Source organism: Rattus norvegicus, chromosome 10 (assembly GCF_021556685.1).
Source record: "Rattus norvegicus strain SHRSP/BbbUtx chromosome 10, alternate assembly SHRSP_T2T, whole genome shotgun sequence".
Lineage (NCBI taxonomy): Eukaryota > Metazoa > Chordata > Mammalia > Rodentia > Muridae > Rattus > Rattus norvegicus.
Window position 1 is genome coordinate 37,015,447 of NC_141543.1, and position 27,095 is coordinate 37,042,541.

General features: G+C 42.7%; 1 protein-coding gene across 1 annotated transcript in view; it reads right to left on the reverse strand.

Moving 5' to 3' along the window:
- Positions 1-4,071: 4,071 nt before the first annotated feature.
- Positions 4,072-27,095, reverse strand: part of Timd2 (T-cell immunoglobulin and mucin domain containing 2) — a 34,346-nt gene continuing 11,322 nt past the window's right edge. The window contains 8 exon segments of the mRNA NM_001013855.1: positions 4,072-4,441; positions 6,765-6,801; positions 7,816-7,927; positions 10,925-10,974; positions 13,560-13,628; positions 16,179-16,427; positions 20,166-20,495; positions 22,695-22,752. Of these exon segments, the coding sequence (NP_001013877.1) occupies positions 4,321-4,441; positions 6,765-6,801; positions 7,816-7,927; positions 10,925-10,974; positions 13,560-13,628; positions 16,179-16,427; positions 20,166-20,495; positions 22,695-22,743 (1,017 nt within the window). The 5' untranslated portion in view covers positions 22,744-22,752 and the 3' untranslated portion in view covers positions 4,072-4,320.

Below are 27,095 nucleotides of genomic sequence, written 5' to 3' on the forward strand. Positions count from 1 at the left end.
TAGTGTCTGTCTTTGTCTCTGAGGTGTGTTTCCTGTAGGCAGCAGAATGCAGGGTCCTCATTGTGTATCCAGTTTGTTAATCTATGTCTTTTTATTGTGGAGTTGAGACCATTGATGTTGAGAGGTATTAAGGAATAGTGATTATTGCTCCCTGTTATATTCTTACTTGGATGTGAGATTGTGTTTGTGTGCTTTTTTTCTCTTTGTTTTGTTGCAAAGACTATTAGTTTCTTGCTTTTTCTAGGGTGTAGCTTGCCTCCTTATGTTGGGCTTTACCATTTATTATCCTTTGTAGTACTGGATTTGTAGAAAGATATTGTGTAAATTTGGTTTTGTCACGGAATATCTTGGTTTCTCCATCTATGTTAATTGAGAGTTTTTGCAGGATACAGTAACCTGGGCTGGCATTTGTGTTCTCTTAGGGTCTGTATGACATCTGTCCAGGTACTTCTGGCTTTCATAGTCTCTGGTGAGAAGTTTGGTGTGATCCTGATAGGTCTGCGTTTATATGTTACTTGACCTTTTTCCCTTACTGCTTTTAATAATCTTTCTTTATTTTGTGCATTTGGTGTTTTGACTGTTATGTGACGGGAGGAGTTTTTTTTCTGGTCCAATCTATTTGGAGTTCTGTAGGCTTCTTGTATGTTTATGGGCATCTCTTTCTTTATGTTAGGGAAGTTTTCTTCTATGATTTTGTTGAAGATATTTACTGGTCCTTTGAGCTGGGAGTCTTCACTCTCTTCTATACCTATTATCCTTAGGTTTGATCTTCTCATTGAGTCCTGGATTTCCTGTATGTTTTGGACCAGTAGCTTTTTCCGTTTTACAGTATCTTTGACTGTTGTGTCGATGATTTCTATGGAATCTTCTACTCCTGAGATTCTCTCTTCTATCTCTTGTATTCTGTTGGTGATGCTTGTATCTACGGCTCCTTGTCTCTTCCTTTGGTTTTCTATATCCAGGGTTCTTTCCCTGTGTTCTTTCTTGATTGCTTCTATTTCCAGTTTTAATTCCTTCACCTGTTTGATTGTGTTTTCCTGGAATTCTTTCAGGGATTTTTGTGATTCCTCTCTATAGGCTTCTACTTGTTTATTTATGTTTTCCTGTGTTTCTCTAAGGGAGTTCTTCATGTCTTTCTTGAAGTCCTCCAGCATCATGATCAAATGTGATTTTAAATCTAGATCTTGTTTTTTTTTTTAGATTTATTTACTTATTATAGATGAGTACATGTAGCTGTCTTCAGTTGCGCTAGAAGAGGGCATCAGATCCCATTACAGATGTGGTCAGCCACCATATGGTTGCTGGGATTTGAACTCAGGACCTCTGGAAGAGCAGTCAGTGCTCTTAACCGCTAAGCCATCTCTCCAGCCCCCCCTAGATCTTGGTTTTCTGTCATGTTTGGATATTCAGTGTTTGCTTTGGTGGGAGAATTGGGCTCCGATGATGCCATGTAGTCTTGGATTCTGTTGCTTGGGTTCCTGCGCTTGCCTCTCGCCATCAGATTATCTCTAGTGTTACCTTGTTCTGTATTTCTGACAGTGTCTAGACTGTCCAATAAGCCTGTGTGTCAGGAGTACTGTAGACCTGTTTTCCTGTTTTCTTTCAGCCAGTTATGGGGACAGAGTGTTCTGCTTTCGGGTGTGTAGTCTTTCCAGTCTACTGGTCTTCAGGTGTTCCTGTGGGCCTGTGTCCTGAGTCCACCAGGTAGGTCGCTTGGAGCAGAAAAGTTGGTCTTACCCATGGTCCTGCGGCTCAAGTTGCTCATGGGGGGCTGCTTTTGAGCTCTCTGTGAGGGCGGAAACCAGGAGGGCATGCGCCGGCTTTTCCCGGAGCCCCTGTGCACCTTGGTCCCAGATGGCCTTAGGTGTTTTCCTCTGGAGTCAGAAATGTGGGCAGAGTGTAGTTTCTTTTGGCTTCCCAGGTATGTCTGCCCCTCTGAAGGTTTAGCTCTCCCTCCCATGGGATTTGGGTGCAGAGAACTGTTGACTGGGTCCCTTCAGGTCTTGGCAGTGTGTGGACTGCGGGGGCCCTGCTGCTTGAGTGCCCCTATCTTCTGGTTCCCAGAGGCAGTATAGTTTCCTCTTGGGTCAGGGATGTGGGCAGTATTGGTCGTCTCTCCGCTCAGGAGTGCCCACCTGTCCAGGCGGTGAGCTCTCTCTCCCTAGGGGTTTGGGAGCAGTGAGCTGTGGGCCTGGATCAGGGAGGTTGGGGGGTCCAGCTCTCATTGATATATTTTTATATATACTTCTGCCTTTAACCTGTTATGTTACAGGTTGAAGTATATGGGACAAATCAGTGAAAATAGTATATGTGGGGAATTGTTTTCAATAATGTGGACATCCCCATCTTTGTTGTGACAATGAAAGCATACCACTGTTAGCTTCTTCAGGGCTCTTTGCAATGGATCCATCCAGGAAAGATGGTGGCTCACAGACACCTAGAGGCATATTGAAACTGCAGAGGTTGCCTGATTACACATCCCATCTCTCAGAAGCAGGAATCAGAGACTTGGACACCAACCCTCTCAAGAAGTCTTAGCAACTCATTATTAATGATCTTAAGGGATGGATGTATACTGGGCTTTGTGTGTTTAGGTGGGCAATTAAATCTTATCAAGTGGGTCAAAGGTTATTGTGTTGTGTGTTCTTTCATGTGTAGATTTAAGTGGTTTGGTTAGTCTGGACTGCCACGGAATTGGAATGTGTGCTTCTGGCAAGATATCTACCAGATATCTTGGGGCACTGTGGTGCGGACCTAGTGGGGATAAAAGACAGCATTTTTATTTTTTATATTTTTACAACAACAGCAACTTTCCACTATCTGACTTTCCCAAAACAAACAAACAAACACAAAAAGCAAAACAAACAAAAAACAAAATCCACCCACCAACCAACCACACAAACAGTCAACCAAACAAGACCCAAGCAGACACATATTCATTTCCTTGAACTCTGTAGTACAGCACTGGGAATGTGGACCGAGATCCAGCACCCTGCTTTCCTTGACTACCATGGGTTGTATGTCTCTGATCTGGTGTCAGGAATTACTCAGACTGAAATAGACATGAACACATTCTAGCCAATCTGCTCTTTTCAACAATCAAACTGCAACAGCCTTTCTTAATTCTTAGCAAAACCAAATATTTTATTGATTGTGACAAACTGATTCATTATGAAAAATATTGTCTTTCTGAAATAATTTTAAATATAAATATGAGACGATGACAATTTAGAAATTTAGAAGTCTGAAGGAAACCCGTGATAGTCCCAAACACTGTCACACCTGCAATGGGACTTCTCTCAGCAGAGAGCCTGTGTCCTGCTCTCTCTCCTTTCTTTTCCATTTCGTTTCTGCACGTCTCCTCCCTGCACCCAATTCAGAGCTCAGTGGGTGAGTTCAGGAACAGTGAGCATCAAGACACAAGTGCAGTGGAAATGGCTCTAATGAACTCAGTCCCTTGATCCATTGTTTTCTTCCCCTGATGTGTGCCTGGTCCATACTCACCATGGTAACCTCTCCTCCTAAGAAACCCATCCTCATCCTAAGATCAACTGCATTATAAATGATATTTCCAGAGCTATGAGAAATTTCCCACCTCTAAAAATGACATTAGATTCCCTTAAAACCTCTATGCTCCCATGATTGAAGCCCTTTGGGGAAGATGGGGAAGTGACATTTCAAAGTACTATAAAACAGATAAAACATGATTGTGAAATTCTTCTGAATTTGGGACTTCCCTCCCACCCACACCTTTTTTTTTTTAACTTTTAACTATTATTCCTCTCTTTATGGTTTAAATAACCAAGACTATTTCTGTATTGCCGGTAATTGTGTTGACTCAAAAAAAGAAAAAAATCTACCTTCTAAAACGTTCACATTTGAGAGAATCACTGCAGTGAGTGGAGACATTGAGGTGGTGGTGCGGATACAAGAATTAGGATGATGTTAACCTTGAGTTTTGAGTACACACAGTAGAGGGTTACCCTCTCCACTGCAGCTGGAAGAACCAAAACAGAAAGTTGCCTTGGAGAAGTAATTGGTGTTTGACTCTGTGAAATCAGTGACAACTTCTTTTTTAAATAATTTTTTTAAACATTTATTTATTATGTATATGTCATACAGCTTTCGGCCTGCATGTATGCACCTGCAGGCCAGAAGAGGGCACCAGACCTGATTATATATGGTTGTGAGCCACCATTTGGTTGCTGGGAATTGAACTCAAGACCTCTGGAAGAGCAGACAGTGCTTTTAACCTCTGAGCCATCTCTCCAGCCCCCGACAATTTCTTTAATCTCAGAAAGAAGGCACCTCAGTGGGCCACTAGGACTCTTCTTCAAAGTAAGGACTGTCTTCAATAATGTAGACCTCGTCTTCAATTCTGGCCTGCTCCACCACCTTATTTTGGGAAGCTCCGATCTTAGAGACTGGGAAGGCAACAAACCTGCAGAAAGAGAGAGAGAAAGAGAGAGAGAGAGAGAGAGAGAGAGAGAGAGAGAGAGAGAGAGACAAGAGACCATCTTTAAAGTCTGAGTAGAACATTTGTCATACATACTTAGGACTCCAGAAGCCCACCACACAAAAACCGTTACAGTGAACAGTACCACACAGGGCCTCTGTATTAATTTGTAGAAACATGTGATTAATCATCCGACTAAGAATTATTTTATTCAAAGCAGCTCATATGGGAATCTTTCATGTTACTTATGTAATAGAATGGGAGATGTAGGAAGACAGATAACTGGCATCAAAGCAGGTATCTGGTTAGGATGTGCATTTGGAACTGGGTTAAAAACTGGAAGTCCTGTATGTACTTTGGATTGTGGTGCTTTAGTGAGGGTTAGGAGGGCCTGGTGAACGGAGTGATAACCCTGGAACCATGGGAGGGTACAAGGAAAGAACCAGCTCCACGATGTTGTCCTCTGACCTCTACAGGTGCCATGACACATCTCCCCACCCCAGCCAAGGCACTACGCATACAATTAATATGAAGTTCTATTTTAAAGAAAGGGTTTTGAATCCTGCATAGAATCTACACCTTCTGACACTAAGAATAGAGTAGAAAAACATTTAAAACACTAGAGGGAAAACGGTGGGATTTCTGGGTCCCAGGAGGAAGGAAGGGGATGCAGGAGAAGAGGTTGATATAATTCTATATAATGATACAAATTTTGAAATTGATATCGTTACTCTTTATAGGTATTATGCCTATGCATCTCATCTAAGAATATGAAGATTGGACCCAGTCCTTCTCATAGGTGCTATTACAACACAGTGCCTTCTCACAGGGCTGGTGTGTGTTACATAATTTCAAAGGCCACTTGTATGACACATATTCACATACATTGCATGCACAAAAACATCAGGCACTGAACTGAAGGAAATTAATTTGGGAAGAAGGCTGCTGTTGTTTGTGGCTCCCCATTGCAGCTGCAGGAGGTGAACTTGGAGAGTTCATTCACTACCCCTGCTAATCAGGGTAGTTACAGTGGACTGATGTCCCCGCCAGCGGGGACCCAGTTATTCAGGGTCCCGAAGAGGCTTTCTACCTGTGGGCCAAATGAGGGTGAAGAGAAGGAGACCAAGCAAGATTCTATTGTCAAGGTCTCATTTATTGGGGTGAATGTTATTTGAGCTTCCTAGATCTCATGGAAGAACAAATCGGAGAAGCAAAGAGACTAACTTTAACTGTCAATGATGTATGACATTATTGAGCTTTTGTCATTTGTGCCCAGGGGCCATCTCAACTACTGAAATGTAAACCCAAAATGATGGTCTCTAGTGGGCCATGTAAGGGATACCTGTGCTGAGAATTACAAGAGCAATCTAGCTTCCCTCTACCTGGGACTGTCATACATGTAGGGGCAACACTCAGGAGTCAGTGCTTAGTTTAGCTTCCTAGGTTTCTTTCTTGCTTATTTATTAATTTATATTTTATTGTATTTATTGTATTTATTTATTGTATTTATTTATTTATTTATTTATTTATTTATTTATTTATTTATTTATTCATTCATTTATCCATTCATTCACTTGGTTTTGTCAGCGTCTCTCTAGGTTGCTATGGCTATCCTGTAACTCCCTCCCTATATAGAACAGGCTGGCTTCAAACTCACAGAGATCCACCCGTCTCAACCACCTGAGTGTTGGATTTAAATGTGTGAGCCACCAGACCTGGCTTCATTTATTTATTTTTAGGCAGGGTGTTTCTAGAAGTCTCAGTCAGCCTTAACCATACAGTCCTCTAAGACTTTAATCCCAGTAGTCTGAAGGTAGAGGCAGCAGAAAATACCTCTGAGAATTGAGGATAGCAAGGTCTCGCCAGGTGGTGGCAGCCTCCTGCTTTAACTTAGAACTCAGGAGGGCAAGGCAGCTGTGTTCAAGGACAGCCTGGTCTACAAATAAGTCCTTGACACCCATGGTCTCACAGAGAAAATGAAAACAAAACAAAAAAGGTGTGTGTGTGGGACCTCATTAAACTTTACTTTTGGATCCAATGTGCAAAATGGGAGCCAAACATTATGGACCACACCTATAACCCCAGAACTAAAGACTCTGATGCAGGGAGGTTGTGAGTTCCAGTCTGGCTTAGGCTACATAGAAAGTTTCAGGTCAGTTTGGGGCCAAATAGTAATACACTGTCTCAAATCAACTGATCAATCAACAAATCAATCAGTAAAGAATGATTTAGTGGCTAATGAGAGCATAGGGAGGGATTCTTAAGACAGTGAGTTCAAAAAGAATCAACACAATCCATGTCAGCTTACCTCAGAGAACCAGAATTCTTTCTCATTACCATGTACCCTAAATTGGGGTGGGAGAAGAATGGTGAGAAAGGTAAAAATTGTGAGAAAAATTGAACTGTAATCAGAAACACTCATGATATTTTCTTCTAATCAAGGATACTGTTTGTTTTTTATTGATCCACTCCCTAGTAACACTGGGTAATTTCTTCCTGTGTTGCACAAGAAGGATCTTCTTTTTTTTGTTTGTTTTTTGTTTTGTTTTGTTTTGTTTTTCCGGAGCTGGGGACCGAACCCAGGGCCTTGCGCTTGCTAGGCAAGCACTCTACCACTGAGCCAAATCCCCAACCCCAAGAAGGATCTTCTTATTCATTGGTTGGTATATTCACCCATCTAGCCTAAGTTGCTAGTAGGACATTGTAAAGTATTGTTCACAGAAAGAAACAAAGAACTGTAGATATGTCTAAGGGGCTGCAGGAGAACACTTTTGGGGGGTGGGTAATAAACAACTTTGGACTGAGGAAGGGAACAAACACATTTATTGCACTTTTCTCAATTTCTATGTAATTCTCCCTTTTAGGCACCATCTGATATGATGTCTAACCACAGAATTGGAATGCTAGGATAAAAAGCATTTGGCACTAGAGCTAGCATAAATAAACATTTCAGATAAACATGTTCTAAATAATTAGGGGGAAACATGCCAAGCAGGCATATTCTTGATTGTTTTTTTGAGACAGGGCTTCCCTGTACAACCTAGCCTGTCATGGAACTCGCTTTGAAGAGACAGGTCTGTCTCAAAATCACAGTCTTAAAGACAAGGGTTCTTTGGAGACATCATAGCAATGGTTCAAGATCTCTGGGCACTCACCGGGTACCAGAAACCACCGGAAGTGCTTTGTAGGTTCTAACACAACCCTTGGGGGAATGGATGGCTTACTGCGTGTCTTGGATCTGGGCATAGGGAAGTCATTTAGACTCAAAACCCCTGTGGCCTGTACCCTTGCTTAATTAAAGGCAGTCAGAAGGACTGAGGACCCTGGCTCTCCTTCCTTGAGGACAGTCATGAACTTACTGGTGATAGCCACGGTGCTCGCAAGCAGCAGCAGCAGCAGGGCTGCAAAGGACATGCCAACATAGAAGCCCTTAGTCGGGTTTCTCTGCAGCTTCTGTGGAGGGATTGCTTCCTAAGGAAACAATAAGTAAAATCACAGTAGTAATAAATAGACCAACCCATAAATAAATAGCAAACCAAAGGGGCACCAAGGAACAGAAAACACAGGCTAGACCTTAAACCTAGACCTTCCTCTTCATTGGCCTGGGGCTCGTCTGGAACATGGAGCAAGATTCAAGGAGCTAAGGCAGTGACGGGCAGTGGAACATGGACACATCAGAATCCAAATTGTCTTTAAAGACGATGGAAAGGTATTCTGTGCTGCTCACGTTGCTGACCTGTGTATATAATTCTGTCGGTGTTCTGACTGCTTAATGTGCGTTGATAGATCATGTATTCAATTATTTCTGTTTTAGTAGTCAGTAGTGTATTCCATAAAGGCACATCTTATGATAATAAAAATGAAAAGTAATTCAATCCTAATTGTACTTGTTCTCAGCATGCTCAGCTGCTGGACCTGTTTTTTTGTTTTTTGTTTTTTTTTTTTTTTTAAAAGACTCTACATGTGAATGGGATTCAAATTCCACATCTTTATAAAATTCCAATACCAAATGGTCAGCACTGAAAACATACACAAAAATAACGTGTGTGTGTGTGTGTGTGTGTGTGTGTGTGTGTGTGTGTGTACTGGGTGGGTTTTATTTATATTTTTATATTTCAGGAATATATATTATATTTAATGTATAGTATAAAGTATATGTATTTACATATATTAAAAATTAAAGAAATAGAGACCATGAATTAGAGAAAAAGGAAGGAGAGGGGAAGGGTTTGGGAGAAGGGGAAGGAAAGGAGCAATTGATGGAATTACATTCAGTAACTTTCTAAAAAAAAAGAAAACTAGGAAGACTCTACTCATGGATGCAGCCTGATTAACAGCTTGTGATGAGACAGAAATGGAGAATCTCTCCCAGTGCCCTGGTGCAGGTGACTGGGCATCATCACCTACTGGAATAAGACAGAGTGGGCATCAGGTTAGGCCCTTTCATAGCTCAGCACTGGTCTACTAGACCTAAACAGACCCTGAGAGATGGGTTTAACTGCAGGAAGCAGACCACAAGATCACTTGTGCACTTGTATGAGCTTCATCTCTGGATCTCAACCCCAGCTCCTCTGCTTAGTCAGTGAGACCCTGGACACCTTAGCTCAGCTCTGTGAGCTGTGTCTCTACAGCTACAGGTGACATGTTCAGTGGGGTTCTCGAACAAGGAACTCTCAGGTGCTTCTTGCCAACACTTTGGGGAATATAGAAGAAAACAAGATTTGTTTGTTATTCTGACAGGGTCTTCTGTATCCTAGGCTGGTGGAGAACTCTTTAGTTGACAATAATGATGAACCTCTGATCCTCCTGCCTACACCTTCTGGGTGCTTGGATCACAGTCGAGTCACCAGGCCCACATGAGCATCTATCTTCTTCATAACATTTTCCTGATTATAAATGGCAGCAATGCCTATGCATTCTCATTCATGTTTGCAAATTTCCTGCAATGTTTTCATGAGATACAGGCCAGGAAGTTGATCTCTGAGTCAAGACCCGATGCTGCTGTTGCTAGGCACAGGGGAGCACACCTTTGTCTCTGAACCTGAGAGCTGAGAGCCAGTGGGTTGGGAGGCCAAGATCTTTCCCAGGTACAGAGCAATCTCACAGCCGGCTTGAGCAACAAGGGATTCTGTCTTAACAAACACCCAAAACAATGCTGTGTGCTGCCGTGCATTGTTTTCAATGCAGCAAAGAGACTGATATTGCCAGAGTCCAGATTCTTCTACCGCTTGTTTTGAACTTATCTCTAAATTGTTCCCTCTTGCTAATAACCATTGGCTGTTTCATAAGTGACTGAAGGCAAGAACAACCTCAGTATGCAGGCCTGTTTGTTTTGTACCTAGCCATGGTCTGGTCCTTAGCCACGAGTGCATACTGGTTTCTGATATTTAACCAGTATATACAGATTCTTCCCATATCTCCAGGCCACTGGGTGCTAATGTCAAATAAGTCATTTCACTTTTTTAATGTCAGGCTAGACAAGATGACACAGGCCTGTCTTCTCAGTACTCAGTAGATTATGAGTTGCAGTTCAGCCTGAGCTACTAAATGAGGTGATGTCTCAAAGGAGGGGGCAGTTATGGTGGCATCCACACCCGTGATTCAGGAGTTCAGGGTCATCTTCAGCTATGCAGTAAGTTTAAGGTCAGTTGGACTACATGAGGCCCTGTCTCAAAAAACAAAGGACTCTTGCTCTCAGTGTCCAGTAGTTATGTTCTGACTGACCATAGGTAAGGTATAATTCCATTTGGTCCTGCATAAATATCTCCACCTTGCCTTGAATAAATAACTGTTGTTGTTGTTGAGTGGTTTTTGGTAGTTCAAACCTGAGGCCTTGCACATACAAGGTAAGGTAAGAATTCTCTTATTCTCCAAAGTCCTCCATGCTTGGATCCTCACAATTCTGTGCCTGGCTATTTTCTTACCTTAACCTTTATTTCTCCTGTGCTACTTACACATACTAAACCTTTGTTTCTTCCTGGAGCCAAGAAGAAAACATTGGTGAGTGTATCTGTATTTTCTGTAAAGACAGAACTCAAGCATGGTATAGACAAAGGCTAGGGAAGGTCATGGAAATTTGAGAGTGCCTAAGACCTCAATAACATATGTGGATGTTTGTAGAAAAGAAAAATCGCCAGTGGGCTCAACAGAGAGTGGTCAATGAGTGGGAAAAACAATATTAAGGGTTCCTAAATGAATTCTTGAATTTAAATACCCTTTGTAAACACAAAATTCTTCATATTAAAATATATATTAATATTTAATATAATATAATCAAACTTCTGTTTCCTGAGTCCCTAAATTAAGGAATATACCACTACACTATATATGACTTTTTTTGTTTTGTTTTTCTTCTTTTTTGACACAAATGCCCATGACATCATATTACAGACACAGTTCTTAAATACAATGTGCTTCCTGGAAGATATAGAAGGGAACATGGCCAATAAATTAGGGAGGAGTACTTACAGTGTCACTATTCCAAGAGTCATCTGAGGATGTTGCAGTGTTATTCCAGTCTGGCCAATGGGAGAAAAAATTAGTTACAAATATAAAAATTTAGATTTTTTTTGACTAGTCTGTAAATAATATCCACAAGGCCAATGTATCTTACACCTTGTGAGGATTAAGATTTAATATGACATGAGAGTCACTGAGCAGCAAGTTTGAACATTTAGATATTAAACGTGTTTTTGAAATGTCTATTTTGTAACAAGGAATACATTGTTTTCATTGCTTCTATGTGTCCATGAATGAAATACAGAATCCTCTTTCCACTGAGTATCTGGCACATATAAGGATTTATAACATTCTGACAAGAATTCTCTTAACTGCATTTACATATGAAGAAGCAGACATTAGATGGTTATATATTTCTAAACTGTACAAATGACAGACATCTCTGTGGGCATTTCCTATTAACAGTGCCCACACAATGAGTGGAAATACTGCAGGTCTACAGAAGGCCCTAACAACTGCCAGAGCTGGCACTGCCCTTTAAATGACTCATAGCTCTCTACCCTTCCCCCATTTCAGTATTTGTATTTTACTCATTGAGAGAGCCCTTCCAAGGAGCCAAAGGCAATGACTAGGTGTAGGCAAGGTCAACAGTCTAGGTTCTGTTGGCACTCAGGTCCTTAAGTAAGACCTTCCAGGAATCACAGTAAGTAACTCAGTAAGGTGAAGCTGAATCAGACAAAATTTGAATTCAATGCTGATCTTGTCCATTAGCAGAGTGACCTTCATACTCAAGGTCCTGACATAAGCACTTTGGAATGCATGCTTGAGTGTGCAATGCTATGTTGGAAAACACAGGCGATGTTATTATTATTACATGATAAAGGAGCAGTGGGAAAGAGGGTGAATAATGTGGAATTCGCTTTAGAAATATCATTCCACTTATCTAAAGATGAACATTCAACAACTTGTCCAAAGAAATATGTGTAGTATTAATGGGAAAATTGAAAGGTTTGTGTCTCCAAGAAGAATTATAGATTTTCCCCAGTTTATCAGTGACATAAGTTACTGTTAAAAAATTAATGAGATGGTGTTAATAAGATTAATTAATAAGATTCTGAGCAGGCTCCGATATCAAGAATGATCTCCCCTCCCTACTCCCTCTATCTTCCTCATACCCAGCAACAGTGGCAGATGGCTGCTGCCTTCTATTGTTTTTTAAACTATTGGTTGTTCTAATCTAATCTTCTGGACTCTATGAGTTTATTGCTTGCAACGAAATTAACCAGTGTCCAGAAATGCCTGGGAAAAGGTAGGCCACATGGGGTTGGGGGAACCATCGATAATCATCTCCTGAGAATATTAAGTTACAAATGTGCACACCCAGACTCCTGGATGGCCTGATCTCATCTGGATGCTCCTCAAGGTCACATTACCCAGCTCTGAAACACAAAGGCCAGCATGTGACCTTCTCAAACCTACAATTATTGTAAGAGCTAGCTGGGAAAGATGACCGAGTTTAGCATCACCTTATTTGATCAAGCAAAGTCATGCCACCACTATAGGTTTAAAGAGAGCAGATAGTGTAGGATCTACCCAGAGTGAGGGTCAGAGTGAGTGAGAGTTGGGGTCTTGGGGCTGCAAGTCTCTTTGGGTGCTGCTGGTGGTGTACTCAACCCACCTCACTCGATTTGGGTTGCTATAACAAAATAGCTCTAAATTCTTTAGAACAAAAAAGGCTTGGAGTCCCAGATCTGGATACAAGTTGACTGGGTAGGTTGTCAAAGTCTTTTTTCATAGCTGGTACTTTTTGTGTATTCCCAAGTGAAGGAGGAGGAAAATCAGGCCCTTCAGCTCTCTAATAAAGGATCTAATGCCAACCAAAAAAAAAAATTTAGGGGTTGGGGAATTTAGCTCAGTGGTAGAGCGCTTGCCTAGGAAGCGCAAGGCCCTGGGTTCAGCCCCCAGCTCCTGAAAAAAAGAACCAAAAAAAAAAAAAAAAAAAAGGATCTAATGCCACGCATGAACATCTTACCCTTACAATCTAATGGCCTTTCAGATACTTCGGTTCTTAAGCTACTGCATTGAGAATCAGTATTAACAAAAATATAGAGACACAAACATTCAGATCAGAATGCAGCCTCAGATGCAGCCCCTGTGAACTCAAGATTGATCAGGTTGACAAGGAGACTTTGACTATATTGAAGAAATTTTTAGTGACATGGTTAATATAGACAGGATAGGGCTGTTTTAAGACCCAAAGAATCGAGCGTGGTGATGAGCTTGGGATCAAACTGAGTTATTTGGTTTTTAAAAGAGTCACATAAAAGTAGATTTTGCAAGTCATAGCAGCTCCCTGGGCCAGTCCTCCAGAGCTCAGACACTGTGAGTAATTGTACTTTGACTCCCCATCACATTGAATATTCCTGACATTATTTTCACATGAAGAAGCCACAAAGCTTAATTCTGCAGGAATGGAGGTCCTAGTAGGAAAGGGTGCTGTAAGGAGTAGTATGGAGCTGTGCCTCTGTCCCCAGTACTACTTATAAAGTCAGGTATGTCTTGTTTTTAGAGGCTGTTGTCTTTTCAACACAAGCTTTCTCAAGATATGAACTACTAAGATCATAAGGAAAGGGAACATAGATACCTGTAGGAGTATGGGATGGGGCTTCTGTCACCTCAGCTGTTGTCTGATCTGGATAATATGTAGTGGCTTCTGGAATGAGAACAATGCAAGAACTATTCCAGCCATGAAGCAGATTGGTTCCCACCAAGAAAAACAGAAGCAAAACATAATCCAAAACTTTCCATCACCCTCCCACAGTGCCTTCTCAACCTTCTTAAGCTGAAAGGGTTCCTTCCTACCCACTTCTGCATCTGCTGATTCCTGAGAAATATATGAAAAGATGGCCAGTGTCCAGAGTTGCTTTACTATCCAGAGCAAGTGAGATCTGTGTTCTAAACATTAACACTATTGAGAACTGTCTCACACTTTCCATTCTAGACCCCTGAACATTGATAGAAATACAGTCAACACTAAGAAATGGAGAATAGGACACTCGGTTAATATCAGGATTAATTAAGACAAGCGGTATTTCACTCTCTAGGAATGGGCCTGGGAGTTTCTTTTTACCCTCTTCACTATGGGCCTTATTCCAGGTCAGGATCACTCCCACTTCTTTGCAGGGAGACTGCTCACTGAGCAATGTGGAGTAGATACACCGCTCCGTCTCAGAGTCCTTCTCAACGTAGCAGTTTCACTGATGATGATTCCTGTCCTGCAGCCTGCCTCACCTTCAGGAATTACCCTTTATATCTGTCTTTAAAAACAAACAACTCTTTACTGACTGGTTGGTTGAGTGAGTGAGTGAGTGAATGACTGAGTGACACAAACTCTCCCATTCTCCTCCCATTCCTTTACTAAGAATACTTTCCTGTTATCTGATTCATCTTCCATTTCCAAGGCTTTGGAGAGAGAGTTCCAAAGACTTCCACATGGAACTCTCCAATGCAGTCTGTGTTTCCCTTTCTCTTCCTGGAGTCCCTACATGTTTCCCAACAATAGCACAGTTCACGTGAAGAGCTGAGCGCTTGCTCCTCTGTGAGTCCAATAAATGCTTCCCTTCTCAGAGTGACAGAGGGTCTGGAATTCCTAAACCTGGGCTTCCTCAGGACCCCTCAGTGGTCTTTCTGGGTGCCCAACCTCACTGCAACCTGGTGCTCACATTTGAACACACCCTCCTGCACTGCACTCTTGTCTTGTTTTACCCTAACACTCAAGCATCGAAAAGGATGTGGCTGTCCTTCTGAATTAAAAATGGGACACCACAGATGTTAGGTGGTTGCACATCAGTCATTTAGTTCTTGGTAAAAGGCATCCTGAGCTTAACTTGTTCCCCAGCCTGAGTCATTTCCCCCCATTGTTCTTTCACCTCACATCACATCTTATTTCATGAATAGAACTTGGGGCAGCTAGGATGACCACAAGAAGTGGGTGTGAAAATACCTGTCCTTTTCTTACAGTAACCAGGGTGTTTGTCTTCTCTCTGAGTTGTACAATTCAACCCACAACTGCAGTACTTTAGAAAACTAACAATACAAAAATCAGATTACACTAACACCACTCCCAAGAGGTCTTATGGACAGATGAATCCTCACTTCTCTTCCAAATCTCAGTTTTCAATAAATTCAGTAATTTATCCAAGCTCAGCCCATGAGCTCATCCTCCAAAGAACCAAAAGCTAAGAACTGAAAATTTCTGTCAATCCTGAGAGATTCTCATAGTTCTTTAGTGTGTGCAGCTGCCTGAAATAAAAGGGTTTCTCAGAAATCCTGTGCTCTAAAATCCTAGGTAAAGCCTAGAGGCCTCTGCAAGCTCGGCCTGTCACGCAATCCTTCAGAGCTGTTCTGCTTTAATGAATCTGCAGGCCAAGAGAGGTGAGGGAAATCAATACCTCCCACCAGTTTCCTCTCTCAGAAAGAGCTCTGAGGCTTCTTCTGCTTGTCAGAATAGAGATATACCTCATGGGATGGATGTGTTCTAGGAAGCTTTGAGAACCTCTTGAACAGTGATAGTTTCACTCCTAGATGTAGAAGGTTTGACCTATCCTTGCCTTCAGAATGACAAGCTTTTCCCGATCCTTAAGTCACATCACTAGGCATTAATATTGAATCTACATGTAGGAAACCTGAAATTTGAACTCTACCATCAACTTCCTGACTCTATATGGGACTGTCACTATACAATAGAGACAGACCACAGCTATATGAGACAGTTGTCTGAGAATGAACACTGTGTCATAGAGCATGGAGTGTCCTGCCCAGTGCTCAGGAAACACTGTTAACGTCACTGAACTATGGTCTCAGTGTATGGGACAGTTTCAGAATGGACATAAAGGATCCACAGTGGCCACAGTTCTCAGTCATTCCCTGTTCCTTCATCAGAAAGTCATGCTCGGCTGGACCCGATTCCCACCATCCTCATCAGCTGTCCTAGGTCTTTGATCCACTTTCACATCTGGTTACTAGTGAATACCGTGGGAATCTGATAAAGAAAGATGGGTGGTCTCCATCTCCCAGCTGTTCCACAGTGAAAGGTAAATAAAGATGAAGACTGGAAAATTGCAGGCCTTGTGAAGCTGTTGTTGGCACCCAGTTCAAAACTCTTCTCTTCACCTAATGTACACTTATGACTTGACTCAGTGTCTGTGTGTCCTACCTTCTCTTAGAACAAGGACTCTGGGCCCTGATGCACATTGGATTTTACCTGATCTGTGAGTCTGTGTTTGTTCTGGTGTTGGAGGAGTAGAGGTAGAGACTCTGGTTGATGTTGGTACATGTGTGGATCTTGTTGAAATAGTTGTGGGTCTTCCTGTAGTTGTGGGTCTTTCTGTAGTTGTGGGTCTTCCTGTAGTTGTGGGTCTTTCTGTAGTTGTGGGTCTTCCTGTATTTGTGGGTCTTGTAGTTGTTGGTCTTCCTGTATTGGTGGGTCTTGTTGGGGGACTTGTTGGAAGTTCTGGATTTGGAAATCAAGATGAAAGCAAGAATTAGTCAAGCCACAAGAGATTAAGAGCTTCTGCTAGGGAGGGGGAGGGATTAGGGGGATGTTGGCCCGGAAACCAGGAAAGGGAATAACACTTGAAATGTAAATAAGAAATACTGAAGTTAAAAAAAAAAAAAAAAGAGCTTCTGCTATAGTACAAGTGAGAGGCTGTCCCACGGCAGAAGCTTCTCTTATAAACTTCTCTTCTTTGTCACTGATCAACTAAAATGTGACAGGGCTGTGGAGACAGCTCACGAATAGCAGGCAGCTGCACTGACAACATGGATAAGGACAGAGCCCATGTTCCCACGGGAACACTTTCTGAATGACAGGTGTCAGATCCTCAGATCTCTCTATCTCTGTCAACTGAGAAGGTACGAGGGCGGGGGCTCCCCTCAGTGGTGACTGACTTCACCCACAGTTCCCAGGCCTGGCATGCTTACTTCAGTCACACAGACACACAATACACCCATGCACCAAGCATGTAGATCCCACACAAGGCACAATGGAGGTTTGCACATTTGGTAGAAATTAGACACTGTATACCGTCTTTTTTCAATCTGAGAGGTATGACAAATATCTCTTATCCAAAAAATGCTTTCTAACGATTTGGAATATTTGCACAAAGATACTATCTTTTGGGTAGGGCACAAGTATAGACTTGGATTGAGGTGGCATCCACATGCCTACCCTTTACATACACAGCTTAAGGTAAGGTTGTAATCTGGGGGGTAATTCTGCACAGGATAGCTTCATAGTATCGAATTTTGCAGGTGTATTATCAAATCCATGCTCAAAGTTTCAGATTTGGGCACTGCAGACTGGGGACTTGGGAGTAGGCCTGTTCAACCTGCAACTCACAAACCAACAGCATCAGACTTGTTAGCATCCGAATAGCTACTGATGTTCTCAGTGTGCAGCATTCCAAGATGGGGCTGTGGTAAAATGGTGCTAGAAGGAAACAGTCAGCAAAGGATGCAGGTTCCTTTGTGTCAGCAGACAGGTGGTCCCTATAAGTAGTCTGCCTTTTTTCACTGACCCACCTATGAACTAAAACCTCACTGTCCAATTGTTCAAGCAACAATTGCTTTGGAACTCTTCTCTATGGAGGATACAGTGAAATCCCTTAATCCAGTGTGTTTTCATTTTGAAATAAGAAAAAAATTATAGCGTTTCTACTGTGGGTAGGGAAGTAGCAGGAGTAGAGCCTTTCCTTTAAATTTAATGCATTTATTTATCCACATATTTGTGTCTTTGTGTGATGTCAGGTATTTTCAGAATCTGTACTCTGATCCCAGCATGTGGGCCCAGGGATTGAACTCGGGTCATCAAGCTTAGCAGTGGGCTCCTTTACCCACAGAGCCATCTCACTCAGTAGCTTTTCTATAGAAGATCAGATAGTAAGTGGTTTTGGTTTAGAAACCTAAACATAGGTGTTCAGGAGCAAGCACTTCTGTTAAAAGGTTTGAAAGTCATGTTGACAACCTAGCCAGCAGTGGGCATGACTGTATTACTATCATCGATTCGCAGGTCTATTAGTATCTGGGTGTGGCCCCAGGTTATTAGATTGTTTTGTCTGACCCTATCTAATGTATAGGCAGAGGCTTGAGCCTAATACAAACCCTCCCTGGACAGAAAAGGAATCTTGCAGGAAGATCTAGTCAGAGGATCACTGTGAGATCAAAGGCAGGAAAGAAGCAACCAGCACAGGGCCTTCTCTTCCCCAGCTCTGAGGCGTTTTATCTCCCAGGTGGATGGGAAAGTGCAAAGGAGCCGATGAGGTCCTGGGACAGCTGGAAGAGGAAGCTCAGTGTGTTTAGACCATGAGAAAATGTAGACTTGGTTGTTAAGATGAAACAAGCTGCTGGATGGATTATGGACTAGCTGGGTGGGTGGTCAACAGTGGCTTTGTAAGCACTGGTGTGTTAACAAGTTATAAGGTTTATACAAGTATCATTTAATTAACTGAAACTAATATGATTCCCTTTCTGGTGCTGGCTCTATAATGCCATGGAGTTATGCAAGAATGTGTTAGACAAGCACCTTCCCAACTTACAATTTTTTTTTCTATAATTTTGTTGGCAATTCCCAGGCTCCTCCCCTGCTTTGTTATTGTTTTGCTTGGAGTTCAAGTTACAGAACCTAAGGCTTCAGGGATGCTAGACAAATTTTTACCATCCCTGTGGCTTTCTTGTTAGAGACTTAACTCCGTGTGTTTGTGTTTGCAGTGTGTGGTGTGTGTGTGTGTGTGTGTGTGTGTGTGTGTGTGTGTGTGTGTGTGTGTGCGCGCGCGCGTGAGTTTATTCTTACGTGGGTTTATTCTTATGTGGGGAGAGACCATTGAGGCCAGAGTCAGTGACATTGTGTGGCAGCTGTGAAGTGAAGCTTGTTGCCTCTTCCTGCAATGCTGCCTCATGTCATCCTCTGCACTCTCTGACCAGCTTCTTCTGGCTTCCCTAAGCTGTCTCCAAGCATAGTGTTGCAAGGCAGCCCAAAAAAGCAATCAGTAGGTAGAAGCACTTCACTTGCAAGCCTCACCACTCAACTTGCACCCTGAGAGCTCACATAGAGGTATAGAGAGAGATTCTCTCCCCAAGTTTGCCCTCTGACAATTTCATCATGTATACCCGTCACACACCACATGAACGTACACACGCAATAATACAGTTTTAAAAATTAAATTAAACACAAAACACAAGTGCATGAATGAATACTAAAACTAGAATCAGAATAATGCTTCTAATGTAAAAATTATATACAGGTAAGAAGCTCTCTGTTTGTGTTCTAACTGCTTCTCCTGACTTAAGGACCTAACCAAGGTCTGGTTGTTCCGCACTCTATCACTTGGGCTATGGTGAACTAAATCACACAACAGGAGGCTCACTTCCATGACTAAATGATTATAAAAGTCAGAGTTTGCCTGCGTTCTGGGGATTTGGCTCAGATCCTCAGGAGGGCTGCTGGGAAGATCATTCTGAAGGCCGTTGTCTGAAGAGGATACTCTGTCTGCACTGTCATTCCAGCCATGGCAGTGCGCTCTCTCTCTCTCTCTCTCTCTCTCTCTCTCTCTCTCTCTCTCTCTCTCTCTCTCTCTCGTCTCTCCCTAGCTCTCTCTCATTCTTCCTCTTAATGAAGTCCCTCTCCAGGTTTTACAGAGAAGCCTCACCGCCCCTCTTAACCTCTTCATACACCATCAAGATGTGAACTCACACAGTGGGTTGTTTCTGTCTAGTGTTCTCCCTCCCAACTCCAGGTCTGATCCTGGCCTTGAGGCTTCCTGGCTCTAATAAAGCTCATCGGAGGGAACTGCACGTCAGGGTCTACAGGCTCAGCGCTGCTGGCCACCTGCTATTACACTGAAGAATGACCAGTGGTCAGGTGTTGGAGGGAAACACGGTCCCACCAGGACATTTCCATTTCTCAAATAACAGTACTTGTGATATGATGTGAGAGACCTAAAGCCTAAGGCAGGGCAGGGATGAGAGCAGAAATTCCCACCTATACCTGTGGCCTGTGCTCAGAAGGCCAGCTGACCATGGCCAAAGGCAGCTCATCTGCGCAACCGCACCTTGTATTGTCTGCTTTTCAAGGTAGAGCTGTGACAGTTTTACAGTGTTGAGAACAGGTGTTTTAATGTCCTAGGGCATAATTACAGAATAGAGGACTCAGTTCACTTGCAAGAAATAAACAAAGAAAATGAAGAAAACTTACCTGCTTTAACCTCCAACAGATAGTCGACAAAATAGAATGCTCCAGGTATCTCTGCTATACAACAGTAAGGACCGCTGTCACTCACAACAGTGTTCTCTATGGTCAAGGACACATTTCCTTCTGAAATATTCCCCTTTAGCTGGTATCGATTGCTCCTCTGATATGTGACCTTATAACCATTGGTCCAGATAAGTGACCTTGTACAATAAGAAGAGCGGCATTCCCCTCGACCCCAACATGTGGGAACCATTTCATCACGGTATGTTGTTGAATAGATACAGGGAAGTGTGACAGAGTGACCCTGCACTACCGTATAAGAAGCCACAGCACCTGCGATGTTAAAAAGGGAGAGAGAAAAAGAAAGGGAAAGTCAGTCTTCAACATTTTTCTAAACTTCCCTTTCTTATCATTGGTGTTTTGGGGGTGTGTGCGTGTGTGCGTGTTTACACGCATGTGCACCTGTGTGTGTTGGAGGGGAAGGGGTAGTAGGGAATTATAATTTATAAATTATTTTTGTTGTTCTTACTTTGTTTTCTCAGCCAGGGTCTCACTCTGTAGCCTTGGCTGGCCTGGAACTTGCAGCATAAATCAGGCTGACATTCAAAGTCCCAGAGCTCTGCTGCCTCTCCCTCCCATATCCTATATCATTAAAGACTCATTTTGACAGTTTGACTTTAAAGGCTCTAAACACTTTTTTTCTGTCAGCATAGTCTTCCTCCGTGCAATTACTTGATAGATACATCTGAAAACAAAACAACTTATTCCACGGTGTAATGTTCACCCTGTTTCTTCTCATCTCCTTTTTCTTCGGTGTGTATGTTTCTTTTGGACTCAGAGTCTTGCCAAACACCTCATCTGGTTTAAACTCAAAATCCTCCCACCTGACTCCCTAGTGCTGGTGATAAGCATGGGTTACTGAGAGTAGCTCAAATGTTTCCTTTTTATACACTTACAAATTTTATTTCAGAAGCTGGGCACACGGGTAACACTTGTGTACCCAGAACTCCCTTGTATTCCCAGAACCTGTGAGGCAGATGCAGAAGATGAGGAATCCAGGGCGAGCTTCACCAAACTAATGCGTTCAAGACAGGTCTAAGCTTTGGAGACTCTGTCTCAAACCATCCCCTCTCCTCCCCCACAGTGCTAAAGACTACAAAATCACTGACCCTCCCTCCACATATTCTGATCAATGAGCAGAGCCAAGGCCTTGTTTATATAGCAGTTTTGGCTTCCTGGCAGAACTTTAGTAATGTCAGAGTGATTATCAGAAAGGAATTTAGGATATTATCAGGAAGGGCAGGACCTTATGATTAGCCCTTTGCAAAAACAAAACAAAACAAAACAAAACAAAACAACAACAACAACAACAACAAAAACCCTAAATTATTCCCTTTAAGTGATGATCCCTTCTTATGTATTGGTGACATCCCCAGAAATTGAACCAGACACACTTGTAAAGAAAGATAACAAAGTTAGAGAATATGCAATCAATCACTTAATGATGCAATTTTGAAAACTGAAACAATTAACTATAATTCTTATGGAAATGATGGAAAAAAATTCTTAATACCAATAGTTTCCAAGGTGGCCTTTAAAGGAACTTTGAGGACTGATGATGTAGCTCAATGATACAATGCTTGTCTAGCCTAGGCTAGCTCCTGTATTAGATTCCCAGCACAGGAAAGGAACAAATAAGCAACAAAATTACAAAACAATGAGCTATGAGACTCCCTAATCATCTATGTAGAGGCCTAGGCTATGAGTTTTTACATGATCTGAGAAAGTACTCTCCTTTTTGTATTTCTTATTGGGACACTCATTCCTTGATTTTCCAAATACCTTTCTTAGGATCACAAATAAATGCACTCTATTTTAATTGTCATAAAAATAAATTATATTTTGTATGAATCATCTAAGCTCTTTGAATGAGAAGCAGGAGGATAGAAGTTTGAAGTGATCCTCAGGTATCTTTGGAGTCTGAGGCTAACATAGACTAACATAGCCCCTGTGTCAAAGACAATTATGTTCTTCCTTCTTTTGCCCCTTTAATGGAGTGTTTTTGTGTTTTGTTTGTTTGTTTGTTTGTTTTGTTTTCGGAGCTGAGGACCGAACCCAGGGCCTTGCGTTTGCTAGGCAAGCGCTCTACTACTGAGCTAAATCCCCAAGCCCTAATGGAGTGTTTTGATTAGAAAGTTTTTAAATTACATACTTGTATAAATAGATAAAAAGGCACAAAGAAATGCAATGAAGGCTGAGTTTGACTAGCCATCCTGCATGCATACTCAATAACAGTTGCGTGTGTTTGCTTGTCATTCACATGCATGCGCCCCTTGCCTCACATTTTCTTGTGGATCATGTTTGTTTAGCCATCAGTTTTGAAATTCGTACATGCTAAGTGAGTTCTGTGGACCTACAATTTAACCTGGTTCTCTGCTCACTACATAACCCATGATCAAACAAGCCCAAGGCTTGCCATCTCTTCTGCCACCTCCAGCCTTCTCAGCATCCCCAGCCCATCTACTCACTTACCTGGGAGAAGCAGCAGGAGGCCTGAAATGAAGACTTGAAGTTGAACCATGGTGTTGACCTGAAGGACAGTGACAAGTCACTCTGGTTAGCCGTGGCACTCAGCACACTATGTCTTCATCCTGACTGTATGAATCCCACAGGACTCTCTGTTAGGGCACCCTGTTCCCCCAAATACACTCTTCTATCTGGGTCCTTGCTCACATAGAGCCATCCATATGACTTCTGGCCATGACACAAATAAGGCAGCAAACAGAGAAAACTGAGGGCAGCCATTAGAGAGTATGTTCTCGGTAGAATCTAAGCCAAGGCCAGCCCTCTAATGGTAAAGGTGAGCTTGTCCTCAAGATGGACACTGTACTCTTCTGCTCATACTGGTTGGTTCCTAAACTTCAACTACCTTAAACACAATAAGATGGACTGAGCTAGAATTCAGCCACACATGGTGACAGAGACCACATCTTCCTGAGTGATGTCTAGAGACACCTACAAAAGCACTGGGTACAAATCCAAACCTTAGATCCGTAGAGCTCTCTACACCTAGATTTCCTCCTGGGTAAAATAGCACTAATGTTTGCTCAGCTTCCTGGAGAATCTGCTGTGAAGGAGACCCTGATCTATCTACTCACAGGCACAAATTCGTAAGGAATCCCCAGGGCAGCTACTTTCAAGCCCATTTGTGGAGGATGATACCTGTCTTCAGATTCCAAGTTCTAGATTTTAGGTTTTTTTCTTAATTGTTAAACCATAAAAACACTAATAAGACTGCCTAGTACATCATTAACTCCCCTTTTGGTCAGAAGATTCTCTCAGAGAGGAAAGAAGGCTGTTACCAGTCTTAAAGATACTAAGAGCTTTCATGAAGCCAGCATAAGCTCAACATTCAGGCCTGGGGTCCTGCACTAGTCACAGTAACAGTGTCTGCACTTAGAGGAGATCAGAAAACTAATGCTGTAACCTGGTGACCAAACACTGAGAATTTCAATGGACACTAGACAACTTTGGAACACATAAAACCCACGCAGGACATGACTATTTTACTTTTGCATATAAAAGTAGTGAGCAGAACACTGTACCGACTACTCTGTCCCTTTAAGAGTTCTATTGAAGTAGATAGTGTTATGGACACAGGCATTCACTGTCTCACCCAGTTGACTATTATCTTCACGTGAAATAACTCTTGCTAAGGCCTCTCACGGGTGACCTATGGCCTACTCTCTCATAAAACGAAGAGAACAGACAGTGGTGGAAAATGGCTCTTTACAGCCCCCAAATCAATGCATTTTCCAAGTACCCTGGTAGGAGCATCAGCCAAAAAGGCCGCAGCAGAACACAGTCTGTCTCTCTCACCTTCTGGAATGAAACAAATAGGTGAGATCGACCATGCAATAAGCACCTTGCTGGTTGCTAGAAACCTTTTCATTTTTGCCTTCACATGTTTGAGAAGAGCACTTGGGTCCATCCCCAAACATCAGAGTTTGAGTTGTGGTTCCCTGTTGAAGCCACACCCGTGAAGATCCTGCATGGAGACTGTGAAAGGATAGAACTCTCAAGAGGCTTAACAAGCATTAATTCTCACCTCTTCCCTCAGTAGCCATTTGCTACCAACCCCTGCACTTCACCTAAAGTCCTTGTGACAATCAGGACAGCTTCTGACATGCACAGTTACATTTGCACACAACTAGCTTCCACCAACACTGGAGCTAAGATGCTTGGAAGATCTGGAATCTGTAGAAGAGATTTCAGGGGCTGGAGAAATGGCTCAGTGGTTAAGAGCACTGACTGCTCTTCCAGAGGTCTTGAGTTCAAACCCTAGCAGCTACATGATGGCTCACAACCATCTGTAATGAGATCTGATGCCCTCTTCTGGTGTGTCTGAAGACAGCTACAGTGTACTTATAAGTAATTTTTTTAAAAAAGAAGAGATTTCTGATGGAGTGGTGGTGGCACATGCCTTTAATACTAGCTCTATGTAGGTGAGGCAGGTAGATCTTTGTAGTCAAGCATGGTTCACAGAGTGAGTTATAGGATAGCTATGGATACAGGAGGAAACTTTAACAAGGAGAGAAGGAGAAAGACAGAGAGACATACACAGATAGAGAGACAAGAGACAGAGAGAGATTGAGAGACCAGAGACAGAGAGAGATTGAGAGACAAGACAGAGAGACTGTGTTCTGCTGTGGCCCATCTGCTTGATGCTCTTGCCAGGGTACTTGGCTTCCTTTTTCTCCAGAACTGTAACAACTCACATAACCTTTTCCACAGTGGAACCTGATTTCCTTCATGATAAACTAGCCCACATCAACTTAATGAGCCCTTGTCACTCCAAATTGGGTCATAATAATCCCTATTTCCTTTGGATTAAGAGCTAGGTTCTTATAACTTTAAAGATCACATGTAAATGGTTTCATGTCAGACCATGCATGAACATGCCAGGGCACACATATGGTCAGAGGACAGTTATGTGGAGGAGGTTCTGGCTTCTAAAATACAGGTGCATGGGGTTGAGCTGGTAAGTGCCTTTATCTGCTGAGCCATGCCATGGGCTCAAGGACTGGCTCCATTTTGCATTGTTGAAAGATTGGAGAACAAAGCTAAAGTGTCTCTCACACAAGATTGAAACATGTTTTATTCAGTTGGAAGGCAAAATGTTTTCATTCTAGTTATACTACAGCCTAAGGCCAGGCAAATCCCAATGTCAATAAGAAGGGTTTTTGAACCAATTTTTACTTCAGTGCAGTTATTACTAATAAACTGAGAATGGAAGAGTATGAGTCAGCATAACAGGATGTAAAATACTCAGAATTGGGCAAGCAGCTTACACGGATGGGTAAGTGAACAGCTAACAAATAAATACATAAACAATGAGACAAATGGTAAATGTATAATCAGGACAGGATGTGTCCTACTGACAACCTTAGCTCATAGCTCTCTCAAGGAGCAGGGAGCCCAATTCCTTACCCTGAGGTTTTACAAAGCCCCTGTTATCTGGCCCCTGCCTAGGGCTCAGGTTTGCTGTCCTGACCACCTGTCCCAAGGCCATGTGGACTTTCTTCCCAATTCGTCACCTCAGGTCTTTTCTAGGTGGTGTTCTGTCTTGTCTCTTCCTCCTTCCTTAACCCACAGCTTTCACCTTTCCTCCTTTCCTACTGATCCCTGCTTAAATGTCTGGGACATTCTCTCTGGATCACCTGCAATTTAAAGCATGTGAGATTCTGGAATGATGGCTTCTATCTGTGAGCACAGCACTTATCTGAGGCAGGAAGATTGCCATGAGCTTAAGGGTAGCCTGGACTATATATTGAGTACCAATCTAGACAATGCTATAGAGTAACACCCCGAAAATAAAGGGAAGAACAAACTGTGAACCATGCCTGATGGCAAACTTATGTAATCCTACTGTAGGAGGGGCGGAAAGGAGGATTGACAATGCTGAGCTAGCCTGGGCTACAAAAGGGGGAGAAATGAAGGAAAACCAAACCAAGTGACAGGACAGACTAAGAGTTGAAGGAGAGCAGGTGGAGGGCAGATGGCATCGTCAGTAAGGATGTGAAGAAGATGGGAGCTGAGGAGCAGAGGCATCAAATAACCAAATCCTCAGGGTTGAATTCCCGCACTAGGCCATGGGCTCCCACAAGACCAGATACTGAGCCCTAACATTTGCAAAGGACAGAGTACAGTGAGACGTCTTATTGTTTTATTTGTTACCATTGTACTACACTGTGTACATTATACTACCTGGCTGTGTATGAATGTGGGCGTGTCATGGACTCATGAGAAGGGGAGAAAACCCCTCTCTGAGGTTGCTTCTCTGCTTCCCCTTTAGGAGGATCCTACCTCAAACTCAGCTGTCAGGCTGGCCAGGCGCTTTGCTCCCTGAGCCTTCTCCCTGTGGGATGGAATTCTTTGTTAACTTGAGCTTTGCTGTTTTCAGAGTCACTGCATTTAGGGTCAACTCTGACATCCCATGGGGTTACTCACCACCTACAGGGGAGCACTGCCAGACGACAAGACTCAGTGACCATCACTGAGTTCCCAGCTCCTCACTAAAGAGCTCATTCATGGAGAAGTGGGGATAGCATCCTGCCAACCACACACTCAGTGGAGTCTCGTTCTTGCTTCCTGCAGCCCTCTCTGACGTAGTCCACCTGCTTGAATTCACTTTATTTTCGCCCAGGGCCATGCCCTGCTGATCCCCTTGTACTACTGGGTACTCACTGCATGCACCTCACTGCACCCCAACTCCAGGAGTTTATGCTAGGCCTCCATCCATAACAAGAATCCTGAAATCCCTTCCAGAACGGTCTCTTTATGTCCCACAGCCATCTGCCTGCCAACCATTTCCCTTCACTTACTATTCACATTAAAAATGCCAACATGGGGGCTGGAGAGGGCTCAGCAGTA